Source organism: Podarcis pityusensis (assembly GCF_964106645.2).
Source record: "Podarcis pityusensis genome assembly, chromosome: 4".
Lineage (NCBI taxonomy): Eukaryota > Metazoa > Chordata > Lepidosauria > Squamata > Lacertidae > Podarcis > Podarcis pityusensis.
In genome coordinates, this window is record NC_138027.1 from 72,884,312 (window position 1) to 72,901,023 (window position 16,712).

A 16,712-nucleotide genomic window follows, 5' to 3' on the forward strand; every position below is an offset into this window, starting at 1 on the left:
TAACAACACTGATGAGCAGTTACCGTAACTAACCTAAAATCCATTGAGTATGGTACATAGCTATCACCAAAAATGTATCAGCTGGGAGCATAATGCAATAAAGTAGAAGGTATGTCCATAAATATGTACTTTCTTCGTTAATTCCTATGTTGCTTTCCTAGTTATGAAGCGGAATTGAACCCTGGAGATCATCAGAAGACCAACGTGCTGAAATATCAGATGGAAAAAAGGCCTTTCTTTGATATGCCTTCCCATTTGGCAGACGTTGACTTAGATGAGTATGACTATGAAGATGATTTTGAATGAATTATTTGTATAAAAATAAGGACCGTCTGCAGCAGGTCTGCTAAACCTATGTAGGGCTTAGTTTCCAGAAAAAGTAAACTTAGTTCTTTGTGCTGCAAAGTTAATATTTTAATCATTTTGGATGATAGCTATTGTTAGTCACACTCAAAGTAGATATTGTAGACCCATTGAAATGAATGGTCTTATACATGAAGGTCAAAGGGCTTACTCTGAGTATGATTAAAATTTATATCACCCTTAGATACCTTGAAAAAAAAAGTTGCTTTTTATGGAATTACTTTTTTGTATTTATTCATTAGATTGTTGCCTGTAAAATAGAGTTAATTTATTTATAGATAGGTTATATTACCTTTATGGAATTACAACGTACCTTCCCCCCTCCTCTAAAAAAAAAAAGAGTAGAATTCTTCCTAGTTTTCATTTATAGCGATAATGATCTCCCAGCAGAAATCTAATAACTTTGCCAGAGTTCAAAGAGAAAATGTCACAGCTGTGCGTGAAGGTCAAAGCATCACTGGACATACACATGCAGCAAAATGTGGTCTTGCCCTGAAAACTAACACACACACACACACACACACACACACACACTCTGTGTTCCTTTTAGGCCTTCAACTTAAACCCCCACCGCCACCCCATTGCAAGAATGGTTTTTATCGCTCACACTCGACTGCAGTGGATGTTGTATTCTGTGTCAAAGGAACCAATTTTTAAACCTTATGTAAGTTTTACTTGATCTGTGATGTGCACTAACCTTGTTATGGGCATTTAGTGTGTTTCCTCAATGGTTAGCTAATGACACATTCCATGAGTATTCATACCAATGGTGTCAGAGCAGCTGAACAGTTTGATGCTTCCCTTGAGAAGTGATGGCTTTTCTGGACAAGCTAGAAGTTGCTACGCCAGTTTTTTAAAAGCATAAGGTTTGTAGTGCCTTAATTATCTCAACGTTCACACAAGGAACTAAATCTTGTGTTCCAGGAAGATTCTTGCTGTTTTTCATGTAAAACAAAAACAGGTGTAAGCTATTTTGTTTGCAGTGCAGATCTGTTTAAAGCATTTAAATATGTTATTTTCAAATAAAGTTTTTTTCATATATGTAAATTCATTGCTTTCCTTCAACATCTGTGTAGACTCTTTTAATACTACTGCAGCTTGTAACAGATGTCTGTTTGCACACAATAAGCCAGGGGAAACTGTGGGGCAGGAGGCTTTCCTTTTTCACTTGCCTACAGTAAGAAAAGAATGTCTCACGTAGGCAGATTGAAACAATCACTCATTTTATTTTGCAAACATGATAATATAAAAGTATGAAACCAAACAGCTGTTTTACAAGCTCAGTGACAATGAATAGAGCACATTTTCACCCTAGTACCAATATTAGACTGCCATGGTATACAAGAAAGCATATGAAATACAAATTAGAAATTGTGTTTTTAAGGATTCCCCCTCCCCACCCACATACATAAATAGTTTCTCTTTCTCTATTCCCCAGAAACCCACTACCCTGCTTCTGTGTTAAAAAGTAAACAGTCTTGTCTCAAAAGTGGTCTGCCATGGGCCCAACATAAAATACTGCTCTGCTACTATATGGTAGGTTTTCCCATTGTTGCCCTGACTACAAATACATCTGCCGTCACATTTTGGACAGAGAAGCTTCAGCAAAACGAAGATGAAAATCAAGTGTTTGCAGAAAAAAAGTGTAGTCACAACAGCATATCAAAACCATGTAGTAACACTGGCTGAAGAAATTATTGTAATTTTGGCCATTACCTTTCTCATGATTCAGTTATATTATAACCATACCATGTCATGCTTTCAGCTAAACAGGTGTGACCCCCATTGCAATGCCTGTACTTTTCTTCATTCACGTGAAAAAGCAGAGTGTCTTTGCTTCTTAGGTCTCCTAAATAATACACAAATCAAGGTTATTACACAGAGCTCTGTACAGACCCTGTGGCCAACTTGAATTGCAGTTATATTGCTATTTGAATAATGTTTTCTAATTAAAAATGCATTTTCAATCACCAGTTCCTCATCGGAGCAGAAATGAAGAATGGGTAACAGTGGTGCTGGGCAGATTGGGTTTTGAATTTACGAGTTACCAGTTATGTGTGTGTCTTTAACAGGCATTAACAGTAGGCAGATATTACCACAACAGATTAAAAAGTGTACAGTACTGAGTGTTTTCCCAAGATTTGAGACGCTAAGTGAAAAGGCTAGCCTTTGTGAGCGACAGCCTTATTCTTCCCTACTCCACCAGTGTGTACTACCAACAAGATATCTGAAACCTCAATATAAAGCCATCCTTACCTGGTCAGCACCAACAACATCAATATCAGCCTCTTCAGCCAGAACCTCTACTGTATTTTCTACCTTGACACCATCTGGAATACTGAAACAAGAAGCCAGATAGATTAGCTGCTGTCCTTGGAAACTAGTTTTTGTAATCTAGAGGCCAAAAAAAAAAAGACTTTCTTTTCTAATAGGAATCATGAAGAAACTCGTTTTTGAAATTAAGAACTGGTAGCTAACAATACACTTCGGGAAGGGCCCTGCCATTTCCAGTTAAAGAACAGCATACCAGAGCTCTGCCAAGACTCTTGAGAGCTGCTGCCAATTGGAGTAGACAATACTGGGCTAAACAGACCCTACAAAACAGCTTCATATGTTCTTCAGTAAAGGTTGAGTTGAAATGATTCAGTTCTTAAGTGCTGCAGCAACTACAGCCAAGAGTGAGATTCCAAGTTACAAAGATAACCCCAAATATAGGTATTCCTTACCTATATTTTCTCTTCAGTCTTTCAGGACCTGATGGATATTCTTGGTGACAACTGTCATGAGATTTTAGCCTCTTCCTGCTATTCTGTGCCAAGAAAGGGAGGTCAGATGGGCAATGGGCATGTGAAGGTGTGTTTGCCATCTCAGTGTGACTGGTTTTGGTGCAGGATCCTGGAAACAACGAATTATATCCATCATCCATCTACATGTCACTCAATGCAAACAACTGCACATGCCAGAATGCCTTAACACCGACAACCATATTCCTAGAACCACCACCCTGGAAGTCTTTGCACAGGGGAGCTGCCAGTTTCTCCTTTCTGACTGTTGTTCCTTGCACCACATCAAAGGCCACAATGAAACTTCAGGAGAGGGTTTATGTGGGGAGCCATGGTAGGGGAGAAAGAATATAAGATTCAAAGCTGAATGGGTTGCTTCCAGGGGCCAGGATATAAAATGTTTTCTCAGTGGATACAGAAGCTTTTGTATTTCCGATCTTCATGAAAGAATGTCTGCGCTTATGTAGCCAAAACAGGCAGCAGCAGCTTTGAGGAAACCCTGAGTTTTGCAAAAGTATGTTTTTAAAAATGCAGCAAACAAAACCAAGGAAGCATGCCCAGTGGGTACAAAATGCTGGCTTACTCAGGGGAAACAAAGAACGGAGTTGCTGGGAAACGTCTAAGGATAGTTCTCTACCCTTTTTATATCTTATCTCACTGTCTGGATTGATACTGATCAGCCTTGTCAGCAACAGAGCTTTCCCTTCCCTGCATGCTACAAAAAGTGGCTTGAGGGGGCAGTTTCAGAGAACCCCTGGAACAGCAAAGGGGTGAAGGGAGTATTGTTCCATCTGGCAAGCTAGGATAATGGAGAAACTGAAAGGGCTAAATAAATGACTTTGTGATTACTGAACATACATGGTTAAATGGTATTATATAGATTAATTAATTAATGTGTGATTGCTTTGCTACAAGACACCAGATGAGAGAATTACGGTATATTGTTTACCTACAGATACATATTATACATATACCTACAGATATTACCTACAGATACATATTATTATTATAACTTTTAAAAATAAAATAGTCACATTATACCTTCAGAGAGGTTTTTTTTACATGGTGTCCTATCAGATGGCCATTCACTTATGCTGCTGATGATAGAACTCTCATCTTCATCACTGGCCAGCAAAGAGGTTCTGTACCACTCCAGCGAGTACACAAATTCTTCTTTACAAAGTGCTGGTTCAGAGGTATATCTCAGCAAGTAACTATATCTGGATGTGAACATGAGGGAGAAATACAAACGACCGAAAGATCAGGAGCTCTTCTCTGACAAGGAGGTGGTTCACTATAGTAATTAACAAAGCTTTTCTCTATTTCTCAACCAAGGCAGCCCATCGATCAGCTAAGACAAGACAACACTAATTCAGAAACAATTCCACACAGAAAGGACATTTAAAGTATGGCATGTTTAACGTAGACTTCAAAGGTGCTTGCTTAGTGTAGCAAGAGTATACTATTACAGCAGTTTCCTAATTGCTTTTCATATTCCAGTGGCTCTCCTGTAGACAAGGCATAGATAACAACACTGCTTGCTCATAACATGCACCACCAGTGTGTATGCATGTGTGCAGCTTCACATAACTCTTCCTCCTCCTGCATCACTTAGGAGTGGTTTGGCCAGCAAGGGTCAGCCTAAAAGCACACAGAATTAAGTTGTATGTCAAGTATCTTGTAGCCCTTTATAGATCGCTGGACACACAACTCCCATCAAGCATAGCAAACGTTCCTAGAATGATGAGAGCTGTAGACCAGGGGTAGGCAACCTAAGGCCCATGGGCCATAAGCGGCCCACAGGGGTCATTTAATCGGCCCCCGAGCCGCCCCCGAACTGAGCCGCCCGCTCAGTGAGTCCCTGTGCACTGCACTAAACCAGTGCAGCACAGGGACTCACTTCTGTAGTGCCAGAAATCGCGTCTGCGCAGACACAGACGGCGGAAATCGTGGGCGCTCATGAGCGCCTGCAATCTGGGGGCGCCACAAAGGGGGCTCCATGGCAGTGAACCGGCCCAGGCAAGGTAAACCTTGCCAACCCCTGCTGTAGACTAACAATATCCAGATAGCCACAGCTTGTCCATTTCTGTGCTGTGTGAGCTATGCTAGCAGCAAAAATAAGCCTGAGTCCAAACAGCTCAGCCCACCTCTTCAAATTGGCAGCAGAAGACCAAGGAGGAGGGCATTAACAGAAATCCATAGCAGAATTGTATACAGAGAGGTTGCCATTTATTCGCTCTGAGCACAAATGCACAAGTAGTTTGTAAACAGGAGCCATGCTAACACCTCCTATACACGTAAGAGTTTATTTAAGTTCAATATCACAGAGACTCCTGTGCTGTCCTGAAGCATTTGAACACCAAAGGGAAAACTTACACAAGTCTTTTGTCAGGCTTTAGAAGCTTATTGGAGAATTCACTGAGGATGAGCAGGAAGTTCAGATTGGGAGGCAGGCTCTTCCCTTCCAGGGCACCAATTCCTTGAAAGGCAAACTCAATACCATCCCTTTAAGCAACAGTAAGGAAGAGAAGAAAACAAGAGAGAGAGAGGTTTATAACGTGGATGCCACACAATGGAAGACCAAGGGACAACATGGATTTGGCACCTACTTGTGTATCATGGCTACTGACTCTCGACTTTTCACCTGGTCCCAGCCGAATGTCAAAGCAAAGCGCCGTGCGAGCTCTTTAATGTTGTTGAAGGAGGAATCTATGCTGTTAATGCTATTGCTGTTGTCCTGGCTTCTGGCATGCTTCTGAAACAGCTGTGGACCACAGGAATTGATATAAAATTTTCCAGGCAATTAAAGGGGGGAAAGCCCCAAGAACACATACCTGCCATACATCTGACAAATTCCTTGCTCAGGACACAGTTAAGCACCACTAATCTGATTATATATTTTTAGAATCCCACCAAGCTGAGCAAGAATCCAAAGGCTACAGGTGGGAATCCGGGCGGGTGGTGGGCAGATCAGAATACATAGGGGACACAATTAAGACACCTAAACTCTGCCACTTCTCCAGTACAAAATGGTGTGAGAGCATGAGAATAAACAAATAAACCATGCCTTCTGAGAGATGCCATTTAATTAAACAACATGAATTATCCATTTGCATGTAACATGCAATTAACCCCTTTCAGAATTCTTCTGAACATGGGTAAACTATTTTTTTAACACTTCCCAATACTTTTTCTGAGGAATATTTTTGTGGATCAGATTAAGCACGTAACTTGAGCTAAGTGTACATACTTTGCTCACAGTTTCTGAATACATTTTATATTGAAGCCTGCCTTGCATAAATTGAGAACAAGCCCAAAGTGCTCATTAATACAAGAGAGAACATGATTTCACCCAAACCAACTGAGTTATTAGCATGCTTTGATGTTCGAACTTTCCAAGGTCAGTGAAACTCCCAAACTGGGCTGGTTGCCTATGTGATACGTAAACACAGGCTCCTGACTTATGTGAGCAGAGCGCAGCTCACTAAATGCTGCTGAGCCTCCCCACCTCTCATATTTCAGCAGATGGGTCATGGCACTTCCTAAGCTCTTGACGACATTGTTTGAAATCCACTGGGCTCATATGTCAGCCATCTGAAGGGGGACATTCTGAAGCTTGGAGGGTGGCATATAAACTTGCAGAGCAGATAAGACAGCTCTGAGCAAGCTAGCCTAGGCTAGCAAATTTCTGCATTCTTTATATGACACCAAGATAAAACGTATCAGTGCATCTGTGGCCTTGCTCACATGGAAATGGTGAACCTGTATTGGGGCTACACCACTTCCAACTACAAAAAGTCAAGGTTCATAGTACCCAGGGCCAGCCAAGTTATTTTGGCACCTCCCGCAGAAAATCCCACAAGCACCTCTCCTGTCTGCCAGTAAAAATAAAATCATAATAAATAAATGAACCAACTAACAATTTCCTGCCCTTTCATGAACTGCCCAAAACAGCAGTCTGAGGCATCTACCACAGCCTGCCTAATGATAGGACTGGCCCTGGATAAAGCCAGCATATTAGGATGGCGAGTAGGCCACTGCCTTTCTCCCTAAAATCTATTCTATGTGGAGGTAAACAATTTGGAGGAGCGTTTCTCATTCATTTTGAACACCAGCTGCCCTCGCCTCATTTGCAGGTCAACACGGTAACAGCCCAGACATGGATTTGCTACATGAGTGAGAACTAGGCCTAAGACAGGTAGGGCAGTGAAGAAAAGAGCACCCTGAGAACTGCTGACAGAGTAGATAACATTGGACTAGGTGAACCAATTCTAACTTGTTATAAGAGCTTCATTGTGCAGGCCCAGCAGCAGAGCCAGTTTGGCACCTCCTGCTAGTGTGGCCACATAGCACCAGAAACTGCAGCTAGTGCAAAACGCAGTGAATTGCCTTTTAAGAGGAGTCGATATTAGGAGCCACATCGCACCATTCTTAAAGGACTACCCTGGCAACCAACACAGTTCTGGTCTGTGTTCAGAATTTTACAGATGACACATAAAGGCCTGAATGGTTAAATACCTGAAGGAGCATGTTCCCCCCTCCCCCAATATAGTCCTAACCAAGAGTTGAGGCTAGATGGAGAAGGGCCTCCTTAGAATCCTGCCAATGGGATGTATACAGGAATCGCCTTACCTGCTGCAAGCAGAGGATCAGTGTTTTTGCACTTTGAATTTTGTCATTCTGCCTCGTCCTGCTCAAGGTTTCTTTAATTATGTCGCCAAAGTCATTATAAGTCTGTTAAATGGCAAAGGAGGGGAAAACTCTCAATCATGTCAAGGAATAGCATAATTTTTTAAAAGGCTATTAAAAAACAAAAGTTTTTATAATAATAATAATTTTATTATATATACCCCAGCCACCTGGCTGGGTTTCCCCAGCCACTCGCGGCTTCCAGCAGAGTACTAAAATACAATGAAACAAGTTAACTTATTTATAGCTTTGTCTAAGTAATTATGGTATTTAGGCTCCATTGTACATTGCAAGCGTTTTCTCACGATTTTATTCGTGCAGTACTCTCCTGATTTAACACATTCAACTGGAAGTGAGTTTCACTTCCAAACAGGATCATAGCTCATATCTATAAAAACAAGAGAGCGCAGAAAAGAAAAATCACAGGCCTAATCCGCTTGTTTTTGGAAAAACTAAAAAAATATTCCAGTCAATGCTACTGGTGAAGTTATCAAATAAGAACTGAGCAGGAAGGTATTGAATCTTCCCCTCCGGGCGTACCCCGCTGCACAAAACGTCTAGGTTCTAGCTCTAGAATATTCTGAAGACATTCTGTGCTTATTTCCTGTGTGTGTGATTACGCAGAGACCATACCTGATCAGTTTTGCAGAGGTGTTTCATGTGATGACCTAATTTGGACACAAAGCTAACCCAGTTCAGTGTTATGTGTAATGGGCCTGCTCCCACACCCTCCTCCAGTGACAAGGAGGGAGGAAATCAGAGGCATCCACTTCTGTTTTAAACAAACCACAATCTCTTGCTTCATCCAAACCAGGAACTGCAGTTTAATTTTAACCGAGGTTTATCTGAACAAACCGGGACCATACCATGATTTGAAGTAGGCTTTTTTCAGGCAAGCTACGGTGAACCACCCACAATTTGCCCCTTGTAAGAAACAACAAACTGCAGCTAGTTTAAAACTGGAGTGAATGCTTCCAATCTCCTACTCATGGCCTCACCAGTGTAAAGGGAAGTGTGTGGACCTGAGGCTGGTGCGCATAACACCAAGCTACGGTTTTGTATTATGTTTAGCCCTTCTCACTATATTGCAGCTAACCAGATTTGTTCCCAGTGTATGCTCAAACAGAACCACAGCCAGGCACAGTTGCCTGGAAAGTGTACCCTCCAGATATGAGTGTTGGCATCTTTGCACTTTCGACTGTATTTTGAGTTTTCAACTCAAAACATTTTAGGTGCATGTATCTTTTAAAAAGGGATGCGGGTGGCGCTGTGGGTAAAACCTCAGTGCCTAGGACTTGCCGATCGTATGGTCGGCGGTTCGAATCCCCGCGGCGGGGTGAGCTCCCGTCTCTCGGTTCCAGCTCCTGCCCACCTAGCAGTTCGAAAGCACCCCCAAGTGTAAGTAGATAAATAGGTACCGCTTTATAGCGGGAAGGTAAATGGCGTTTCCGTGTGCTGCGCTGGTGCTGGTTCACCAGAGCAGCTTCGTCACGCTGGCCACGTGACCCGGAAGTGTCTCCGGACAGCGCTGGCCCCCGGCCTCTTAAGTGAGATGGGCACACAACCCTAGAGTCGGACACGACTGGCCCGTACAGGCAGGGGTACCTTTAGCTTTATCTTTTAAAAAACAAACAAACTGCAGGGTGTGGAAAAGCCAACAGTCTAAAGACACCTTGCAAAAGTTCTTTCCTTGTAAGATTCCCTCAAAGGAGTGAGAGTATTAGCAATGCACATAAACACTTCTCCAGCCTGCCATAACTCTCCCCCCACCACCCACTGTCACAGTGTAAATATGGGTGCTGCTAAGGAGGAGTTTTCTAAAAGTGCAGTCAGCAATGTTATAAAACAGAATGGAATACAGAGTGTACTCATTTGTACTCACCATGGCACATGCATCAAGACTGAGTGTGTACTAATAAACTCAGTGTTTGTGCTTTCTATATACAGTGGTACCTCGGGTTACATACACTTCAGGTTATAGATGCTTCAGATTACAGACTCCGCTAACCCAGAAATAGTACCTCGGGTTAAGAACTTTGCTTCAGGATGAGAACAGAAATCGGGCTCCGGCAGCATGGCAGCAGAGGGAGGCCCCATTAGTAAAGTGGTGCTTCAGGTTAAGAACAGTTTCAGGTTAAGAACGGACCTCTGGAACAACTTAAGTACTTAACCCGAGGTACCACTGTAACTTTTACAGCATTTGGAAGGCATCGCTAAGGAGATTATTCAATTACCCTCATATAATGCTTGTAGATTTCAGCAGCGGCAGTCATCTCGACAACATTATGGACAATTAACTTGCAATAAGCTGCAAGGAGGCACCGTTTCTGCTGCAAGGCATCCAATTTTTGTTCTTCCATCTTTTTCACTTCTTCTCCTGTCAAGACTACAGCAGCGAGTTTGGTTAGATTCCATGCTAACACTGCATTCCGAAGCATTTTCAAATACAAACCTTAATCTGAGCAATAGACACCCTCGAGTGCGTGGCCAGCTCACAAAACCTTAAAAGCATTTATTTGTTGTTTTTCAGACATCATAGAATCACAGAGTTGGAAGGGACCCCAAGGATCATCTAGTCCAAACCCCTTCAATGCAGGAATATGCAGCAGTCCCATACGGGGACTGAACTTGCAACCTTGGCATTATCAGCCCCACGCTCTAACCAACTGAGCTGATGATGGTGCTAACAACTCATCTGTCATTTCACTTGGATCTCCTCACTGAAAAGCAGTATGTACAGAGCAGCAAAGAGGAGCAAGTGAATACTGGAGGTCTCCTAAACCCTATGTAACTATGACTGGGAAGTTAATCACATTCATATATGGCTGGATAAAAATAATAAAAATCAGTGCAAGTGCAACTCATCTTATAATAACAAATAACATTTCCTGATGCATTGTGCTAACCTATATGCTAGAAATACTAATACTAAAGTGTTGGGAAGAACTTCTTGTAGGAAATATAAACGATGGCACAAGGTATTTTTCTGGAGTAAATTCTCCATCTTCAGTGCCAGAACCTGCAGTAGATGTTAACCACAGGGTTGACTTCTGACTGCCAATAGAATCTATATCATGGGGACCAAGAATGAGGAGGAAGATTAAACAGGAGAGCATTGAAAGCCCCATACTGAAATAAACACATGATGAGCGATCACATTGGCACCTCCCGTGGTGCATCCACTCCATCTTCCTTCGCATCCTGGGAACTCCCTGTGCATTGATATTACACAGGCACCATCGCTGTACTGTTTTCAGAGCCTGCTAAAACTTTTTGTTCCAGTAAGCCCACCGAGGCATGTAATTTCAGTATGTGATTTTAGTTGCTATCGCCCTGTCTACCTTGGGTAGCAGAACACTACTAAGTGGAACACAGACATTATCAGCAACATATGTTTAGTTCCTTGCTGGAAAGCACTGCTGACCTCTGAATTCTCTTGGCTCCTCTGCGAAAACATGATCCTCAACGAAGAAGAGCAGTTTTGATTGAAGAGATGAACTGGGAAGGTACTCCACACACTCAATCAGTCCATCACTTAAACCTTGATGACTTATAATCATCAGCAAGTCGCAAAGTATCATAAAAGCCTACAATGATAAATAAAAGAAAAACAACTTGTAAAGGTAAAGGGACCCCTGACCATTAGGTCCAGTTGTGGCCGACTCTGGGGTTGTGGTGCTCATCTCGCTTTATTGGCCGAGGAAGCCGGCGTACAGCTTCCAAGTCATGTGGGCACTTAGGCACTTCTATTTTGAAATATTTACTAGCCACCTTTCAGGACCGCGTGCACCAAGGCAGTAAATAACAATATAATGCTAAAGATACAATATTTTTTTTAAAAAATGCTGTACCATATTATTGTAACATAACATTGTATTACAGAACATCAAAACCTTGAACATTCAAAAAATACAAAAACCTCACCAGCTATAATTCAGCTTGTGAAATGCCAATTTCAAAGCCACACACACACGCACAAAAAGTACGCCCTTCCCCCCGCCAATCCCCACACCTGAGATTAGATTAAGGATTCCACCAATTCCTTATCTGCCAAAAATTGTGATGATTGCTATGAGGAAGGCAAAGCCCTTGAATGGGTTCATTTGTTTGGAGGCAAAATCCTTCCCACGCCCAAATACAGCAACCATTTTGAACCACAGCACCAAGGGAGCAGAATATAGGGTGGGGGCAGGAGAGTTGATGCTCTGCTGACAGTATTGTTGGGGCCCAACACCATTGGCTTAAGCATTCTGGGAGTGGACTGGAGTGAAGACTTCTTTACTCTGGTCCGTCGCTCTTGCCACACCCACTTCGAAGGTCGTGATTGGCCAATTTAAACAAAGCTTTGGCAGGCACTCCCACAAGCCCCAGCAGTTGGCCAATTCCAACGGCTGTCTGCAAGGGGAAATGTTTCTTCTGAGCCCCAAGGAAAGCCATGCCAGGCAGCACATGCTGCCCACCTGGGAACTCTGCTGAGCAACCATTCTCCATCTCACCTGTACTAGTAACACACAGCAAAGTACAGCTTAAGATTTGGCCTACTTGGCTTACTGGGATGGTCCTATTGAAAGTGAAAGCACTTCTTCTGCCAAATCCAGTCCACAGTGGAAGCAACTGCCCAGTAACAACCAAGCAAACCCCTTCTCCTCGCAGGCTCACCTTCATATTTCATCCAATCCCCATGGGCAACACCGGGGGGGGGGGGGCGGGAAACACCATTAACACCACAAAGTGTGAATCAACAGGAACTTTAAACTGAAGACGCTTCCAGGGACACCACTGGTTAAAAATTCCTATGAGACAACTAAATTCCCAACCTCAACCACTAGGGAGTGTTACTCCCACCTGGGCCCAGGATGACAAGAGGGGAGATTGCAATTTCCTCGTGTGGAGAAGCACCAAACTGGGTTAATTGTTCTCATGAGGAATAAATCCTCACTATGGTCCACCAGGGAACTGGACTAATCCTCCTCCTTGGTGCTTTCAAGTGTTTAAAGCATGTTCTACCTGTAATCCTTACAACCACCTTCTTAGGCAAGTCAATATTAATCTCCCCCATGCTGCAGATGGGAGATGCTGATGGGAGCAAAGAGTGGGTTGCCTAATGCCTCTAGTGAGTTGATGGCAGACACAAGATGCAAACCAGTGTCTTTCTGGTTAACAGCTCAGCCTGCTTAGCCACTAAGTCACACCAGCAACTGGGTGCTGTGTTGTACAGAGATTAGAGTCAATTCTTCCTTCCTCCCCAGACTTTTAGTATCTCTAGGCGATACAGCGCCCCTCAAAACAGGGGAGTACTTCTTCTGAATATGTGTACACAACACTTGCCCACATTGCACTTAGGATAGGGAGGGGTGCAAATCTAAAGGGAAAAGTCCTATGAAAGGGCATGTAGGATTCTTACCTTTTCACGTAACTTTCTGCTGCGGTGGCTGAGGTAGCACGTACAAATGTGGCAGTACTGCTTCAAGTGTGTCCTCAAGGCAAGAATGCTTTCCTTTAAGGGGAAGGAGAAAATCAGAAATTATTTCTGCAAAATGCCTCTTTGAATAATTCTATGTCATTGAAGCCCATCTCAAGGCTTCTGTGAAAGGTGCAGAACTTTGTAGCATCTCAAGTTTCTTCTTCGCATCTTATTCTGTTTGAAGAGGAAGCACAGAGGAAGGGGGCGGGGAGCAAGGAGTCGCAGGAGCTGTGAGAAATCTCTATAAAATCCACAGGACACCATGATCCTCCTCATTCTACCTTTGTATCCAGCAGTTTTTCACTCTCTATCTTGCCAGTAGCGTAGCACAGAGATGTGCACAGAATCTAATGAGGGTTTATTCCTCCCATCCACTGTCTTGCAACAATCTGTCACACTATATAGACAGCGTAGTGATAGTGTGGAATAAGGACAAGATGTAATCAGCTCCAATCTGTGTCAGCTCACTTCCCCTTGTCACTCAGGTCCCTGCTCCAGGGGACCAAGGTGTCCCAGAGTGGGAAATGCTGATTTACATAAAGAATTTTTTTTTTTAAACTCACAGTGACATCCTTTCTTTTCTTTTCTTTTTTCATTCTGATACACACCCAGTGCTTTTCTTCTGGGGAAAGTAGGTGCCAGTACTGCGTACCCTTGAGTACCCCCCCCCCCCCAAGAAAACTGGCTACAGCATCCCACAAAAAACTGCAGATGAAATCAAGACAGAAACCACACAAACATGCAGCAAATGAGCTGCTGGCATGATTTGTTTGGGTTTTCTATCAAAAAACAGATTAGTGAAGTCACTCAGGGATCATCCGGGTGTATTCTCCATATATAACCATTGTTTACAAGGTACAATATGGCAGCCAAAGACGTTTTGGTGTCCCAGGTGCCCTTAATTGTTTCCCAAAAACTCTCATCAGGGCAAGCTGCCCCTATCCTCTATAATATAAATATAAACTCAATTTTGGCCATGTGTACACTGCATGTGCTAAGAAGACGTCAACATGCTGCCCACAGTGTTAATTTTATTTATATACTGCTTGATTGTAATAAAACCCGGTGCTTTTTTTCTGCGGGGATGCATACCCTTAAACATTTAGCGAATCTTTGTACTTTTGTTCATTTACTGTATTTATTTCCCCGATTTGAACTATAAAATGGTGATTTTTCTTGAGTCAAAATGAGAATACCCCTAAACATTTTTTAAGAAAAAAAAGCACTGATAAAACCTCATAGTGGTTTACACTCAAGCAGTGCACATTTGCACACAGTGTCCATGTGATCAAAGGAAAGCACATGTTACCATGATGATTTTCTTCCTGAGGAAGAAAAAATTCAGTGTGTGAAGCCCCTGTTTCACAGGTAGTTGCTCTCTCTCTCCAACCAATCGGTTGTTATTATCAGATGCAGGGTTTGCAAAAGTATGAACAACATGCTTCTGATGCAACCTGGGAAGAAGAGGCTGATGGATCTCACAAAGGACTCCAAATAATCTCTGAAGTGGGAGCTCAAAGATGGTGTTGCTTGCTTTTGAGTCACTACTGCACCAGAATCAGGAAATCAGAATGTGAGCCACTTTTGCTTCTGGAAGCTCAAATTCTTCTGAAGCTCCAAATTGACCAACGAAGCACAAAAGGACACAAAGAAGCCTTGAGAAGTGGCTTGAAGTCCCCACCCTGGGACTAACCTTGGAAGAAGTGTTCTCTAGTGCAGAAGAGAGCTGCCAAAGCAGTGCAGAATAAGCACATTGTAAAGCAGGCCAAAGGATCTGCAAAAGAAAACCAAGAGTCGTGACTTAATCATTTCAAATCCTGAACCGAGAAGCTTAGCATGGGCAGTCACCTCACTGCAGAAAATTCCACTCCTCTGCCACAAAGAAAGAATCCAGTGATTCGCCCACATCTAAACGCCACTTCTGTCACTGAATTAAGAATGTGTTCTACTCAGACTCAAGCATCAGCTGAAATTCAGCCTAACAAGACGGAAAATGGCCGGGGGGTGGGGGAGGTCATTAAACCCATGGGATGCTGAAACTAGGACTTAATTTACACTGGTGTGCTATTTTGGAAACGCGAAATATTTTCTGGTCCATAATTTGATCACGGTTACCTGAACAGGTAAAGGATTTTGTTCCACCTCAAAACCAAGGAGCTTAGCCAGTGGTTCATAGAGATTCCACCTGGTGAGATCATGAGCACTACAAGTCCAAAAGGAAACACAGCATCACTCTGAGAACTTTCAAGCAGCTGTGACAAAACAGTCCCATCAATAGAATACTCAAGCCTGCCCTCACCCTCTTTACTCATCATTTTGATTCCAACTCGTTTAACAAAAAACAAAAACAAAAACACAACCCTCAGAAATCCTTAGGTTGGCAATCTGCACAATGAAGCATGGCTTTAACTCAACTGGGTTTTTTGTAAAAATAAAATAAATAAAAAAACCCCAACCAAATTAATCCAGCCCAACAAAGCAAGTGGAAAGCAGCCTATTACAACTAGACTTTTAGTAGGATAGCCACAGATTCAGAATCATCTTCAAAGCTTACTTGTTCCCACACTGGTTAGCAATTCAAAAGGAGAGTCCCAAATTCCAGCACTGTGAGAATACAAGTGCTAAAAGGGGTGCAAGAGTTGTGTTGCATAAATTGCCTGAACTGGTAATGCCAAAATAGGGGGCCTAATTTGGCCTGCTAGGTCATTTCGCCCAAGCCATGCCTAGCTGCCCAACACCCGACATCATATATCAGGTAAAAGACCCCGGTTCAGACAAAATGGAGCTTGCAGATGGAGCTTTGTAGCATCAGGCCCCTCCCATTTGTCAAACCTGGCCTGCGGGGAGCGGAGCAGGGGAAATAATAATCTGGCTTATCGGCAAGATCTATGCAAGGCAGGACTCCCATTCCCAGAGAGCACACAGCATTCTAGCCCAGGCCTATAGTACTCCAATCTTAAGAAACAAATACAACAATTTCATAGGACGGTAGAGTTGGAAGGGACCCTGCGGATCATCTAGTCCAAGCCCCTGCAAGGCAGGAATAGGCAGCTGTCGCATATGGGGTATTGAACCTGCAACCTTGGCGATATCAGTATCATGCTCTAACCAGCTGAGCTATACTAATTTTGCATGAATAAATGGAAGTGCTTGACGATGCCTGTCTACAGCACTATAGATGTTTCTAGTCCCTTGAAACCAGCAAGCCCATGATATAAGTATTAGCATGCAAAGAGGACAAGTGCCATGTGCCCCCTGGTACAAAGATCAGGGACGGATACTCAGCAAAATCCTAGATGTGTCTTACTATGTCAGTGCCATCCATCATGCTATGTGTTTACACTGTGACACAACATTAATGTAGTGAATTCAGAACTGAGTTCCATTTCAGACATGAGTGGCGGGCACGGTGG

General features: G+C 42.9%; 2 protein-coding genes across 6 annotated transcripts in view; one reads left to right on the plus strand and one right to left on the minus strand.

The window, feature by feature from the left end:
* Positions 1-1,410, plus strand: part of PPP2R3B (protein phosphatase 2 regulatory subunit B''beta) — a 34,908-nt gene extending 33,498 nt beyond the window's left edge. Inside the window, 1 exon segment of the mRNA XM_081001372.1 lies at positions 162-1,410. Coding sequence (XP_080857498.1) covers positions 162-306 — 145 coding nt within the window. The 3' untranslated portion in view covers positions 307-1,410.
* Positions 1,411-1,569: 159 nt separating this feature from the next.
* LOC308474807 (cohesin subunit SA-2-like) overlaps positions 1,570-16,712 on the minus strand; it is a 58,705-nt gene continuing 43,562 nt past the window's right edge. For 3 of the 5 annotated variants that reach the window (XM_081001291.1, XM_081001290.1, XM_081001292.1), the window contains 12 exons: positions 15,415-15,502; positions 14,993-15,073; positions 13,240-13,332; positions 11,260-11,422; positions 10,070-10,221; positions 7,779-7,880; positions 5,756-5,910; positions 5,523-5,651; positions 4,188-4,366; positions 3,090-3,258; positions 2,620-2,701; positions 1,570-2,212 (listed from right to left, as the gene is read on the minus strand). In XM_081001291.1, the coding sequence (XP_080857417.1) occupies positions 2,204-2,212; positions 2,620-2,701; positions 3,090-3,258; positions 4,188-4,366; positions 5,523-5,651; positions 5,756-5,910; positions 7,779-7,880; positions 10,070-10,221; positions 11,260-11,422; positions 13,240-13,332; positions 14,993-15,073; positions 15,415-15,502 (1,402 nt within the window). In that variant the 3' untranslated portion in view covers positions 1,570-2,203. Of the gene's footprint in view, positions 2,213-2,236; positions 2,702-3,089; positions 3,259-4,187; positions 4,367-5,522; positions 5,652-5,755; positions 5,911-7,778; positions 7,881-10,069; positions 10,222-11,259; positions 11,423-13,239; positions 13,333-14,992; positions 15,074-15,414; positions 15,503-16,712 lie in introns of those variants that run through there. The other 2 variants (XM_081001289.1, XM_081001288.1) reach the window with 1 other exon arrangement.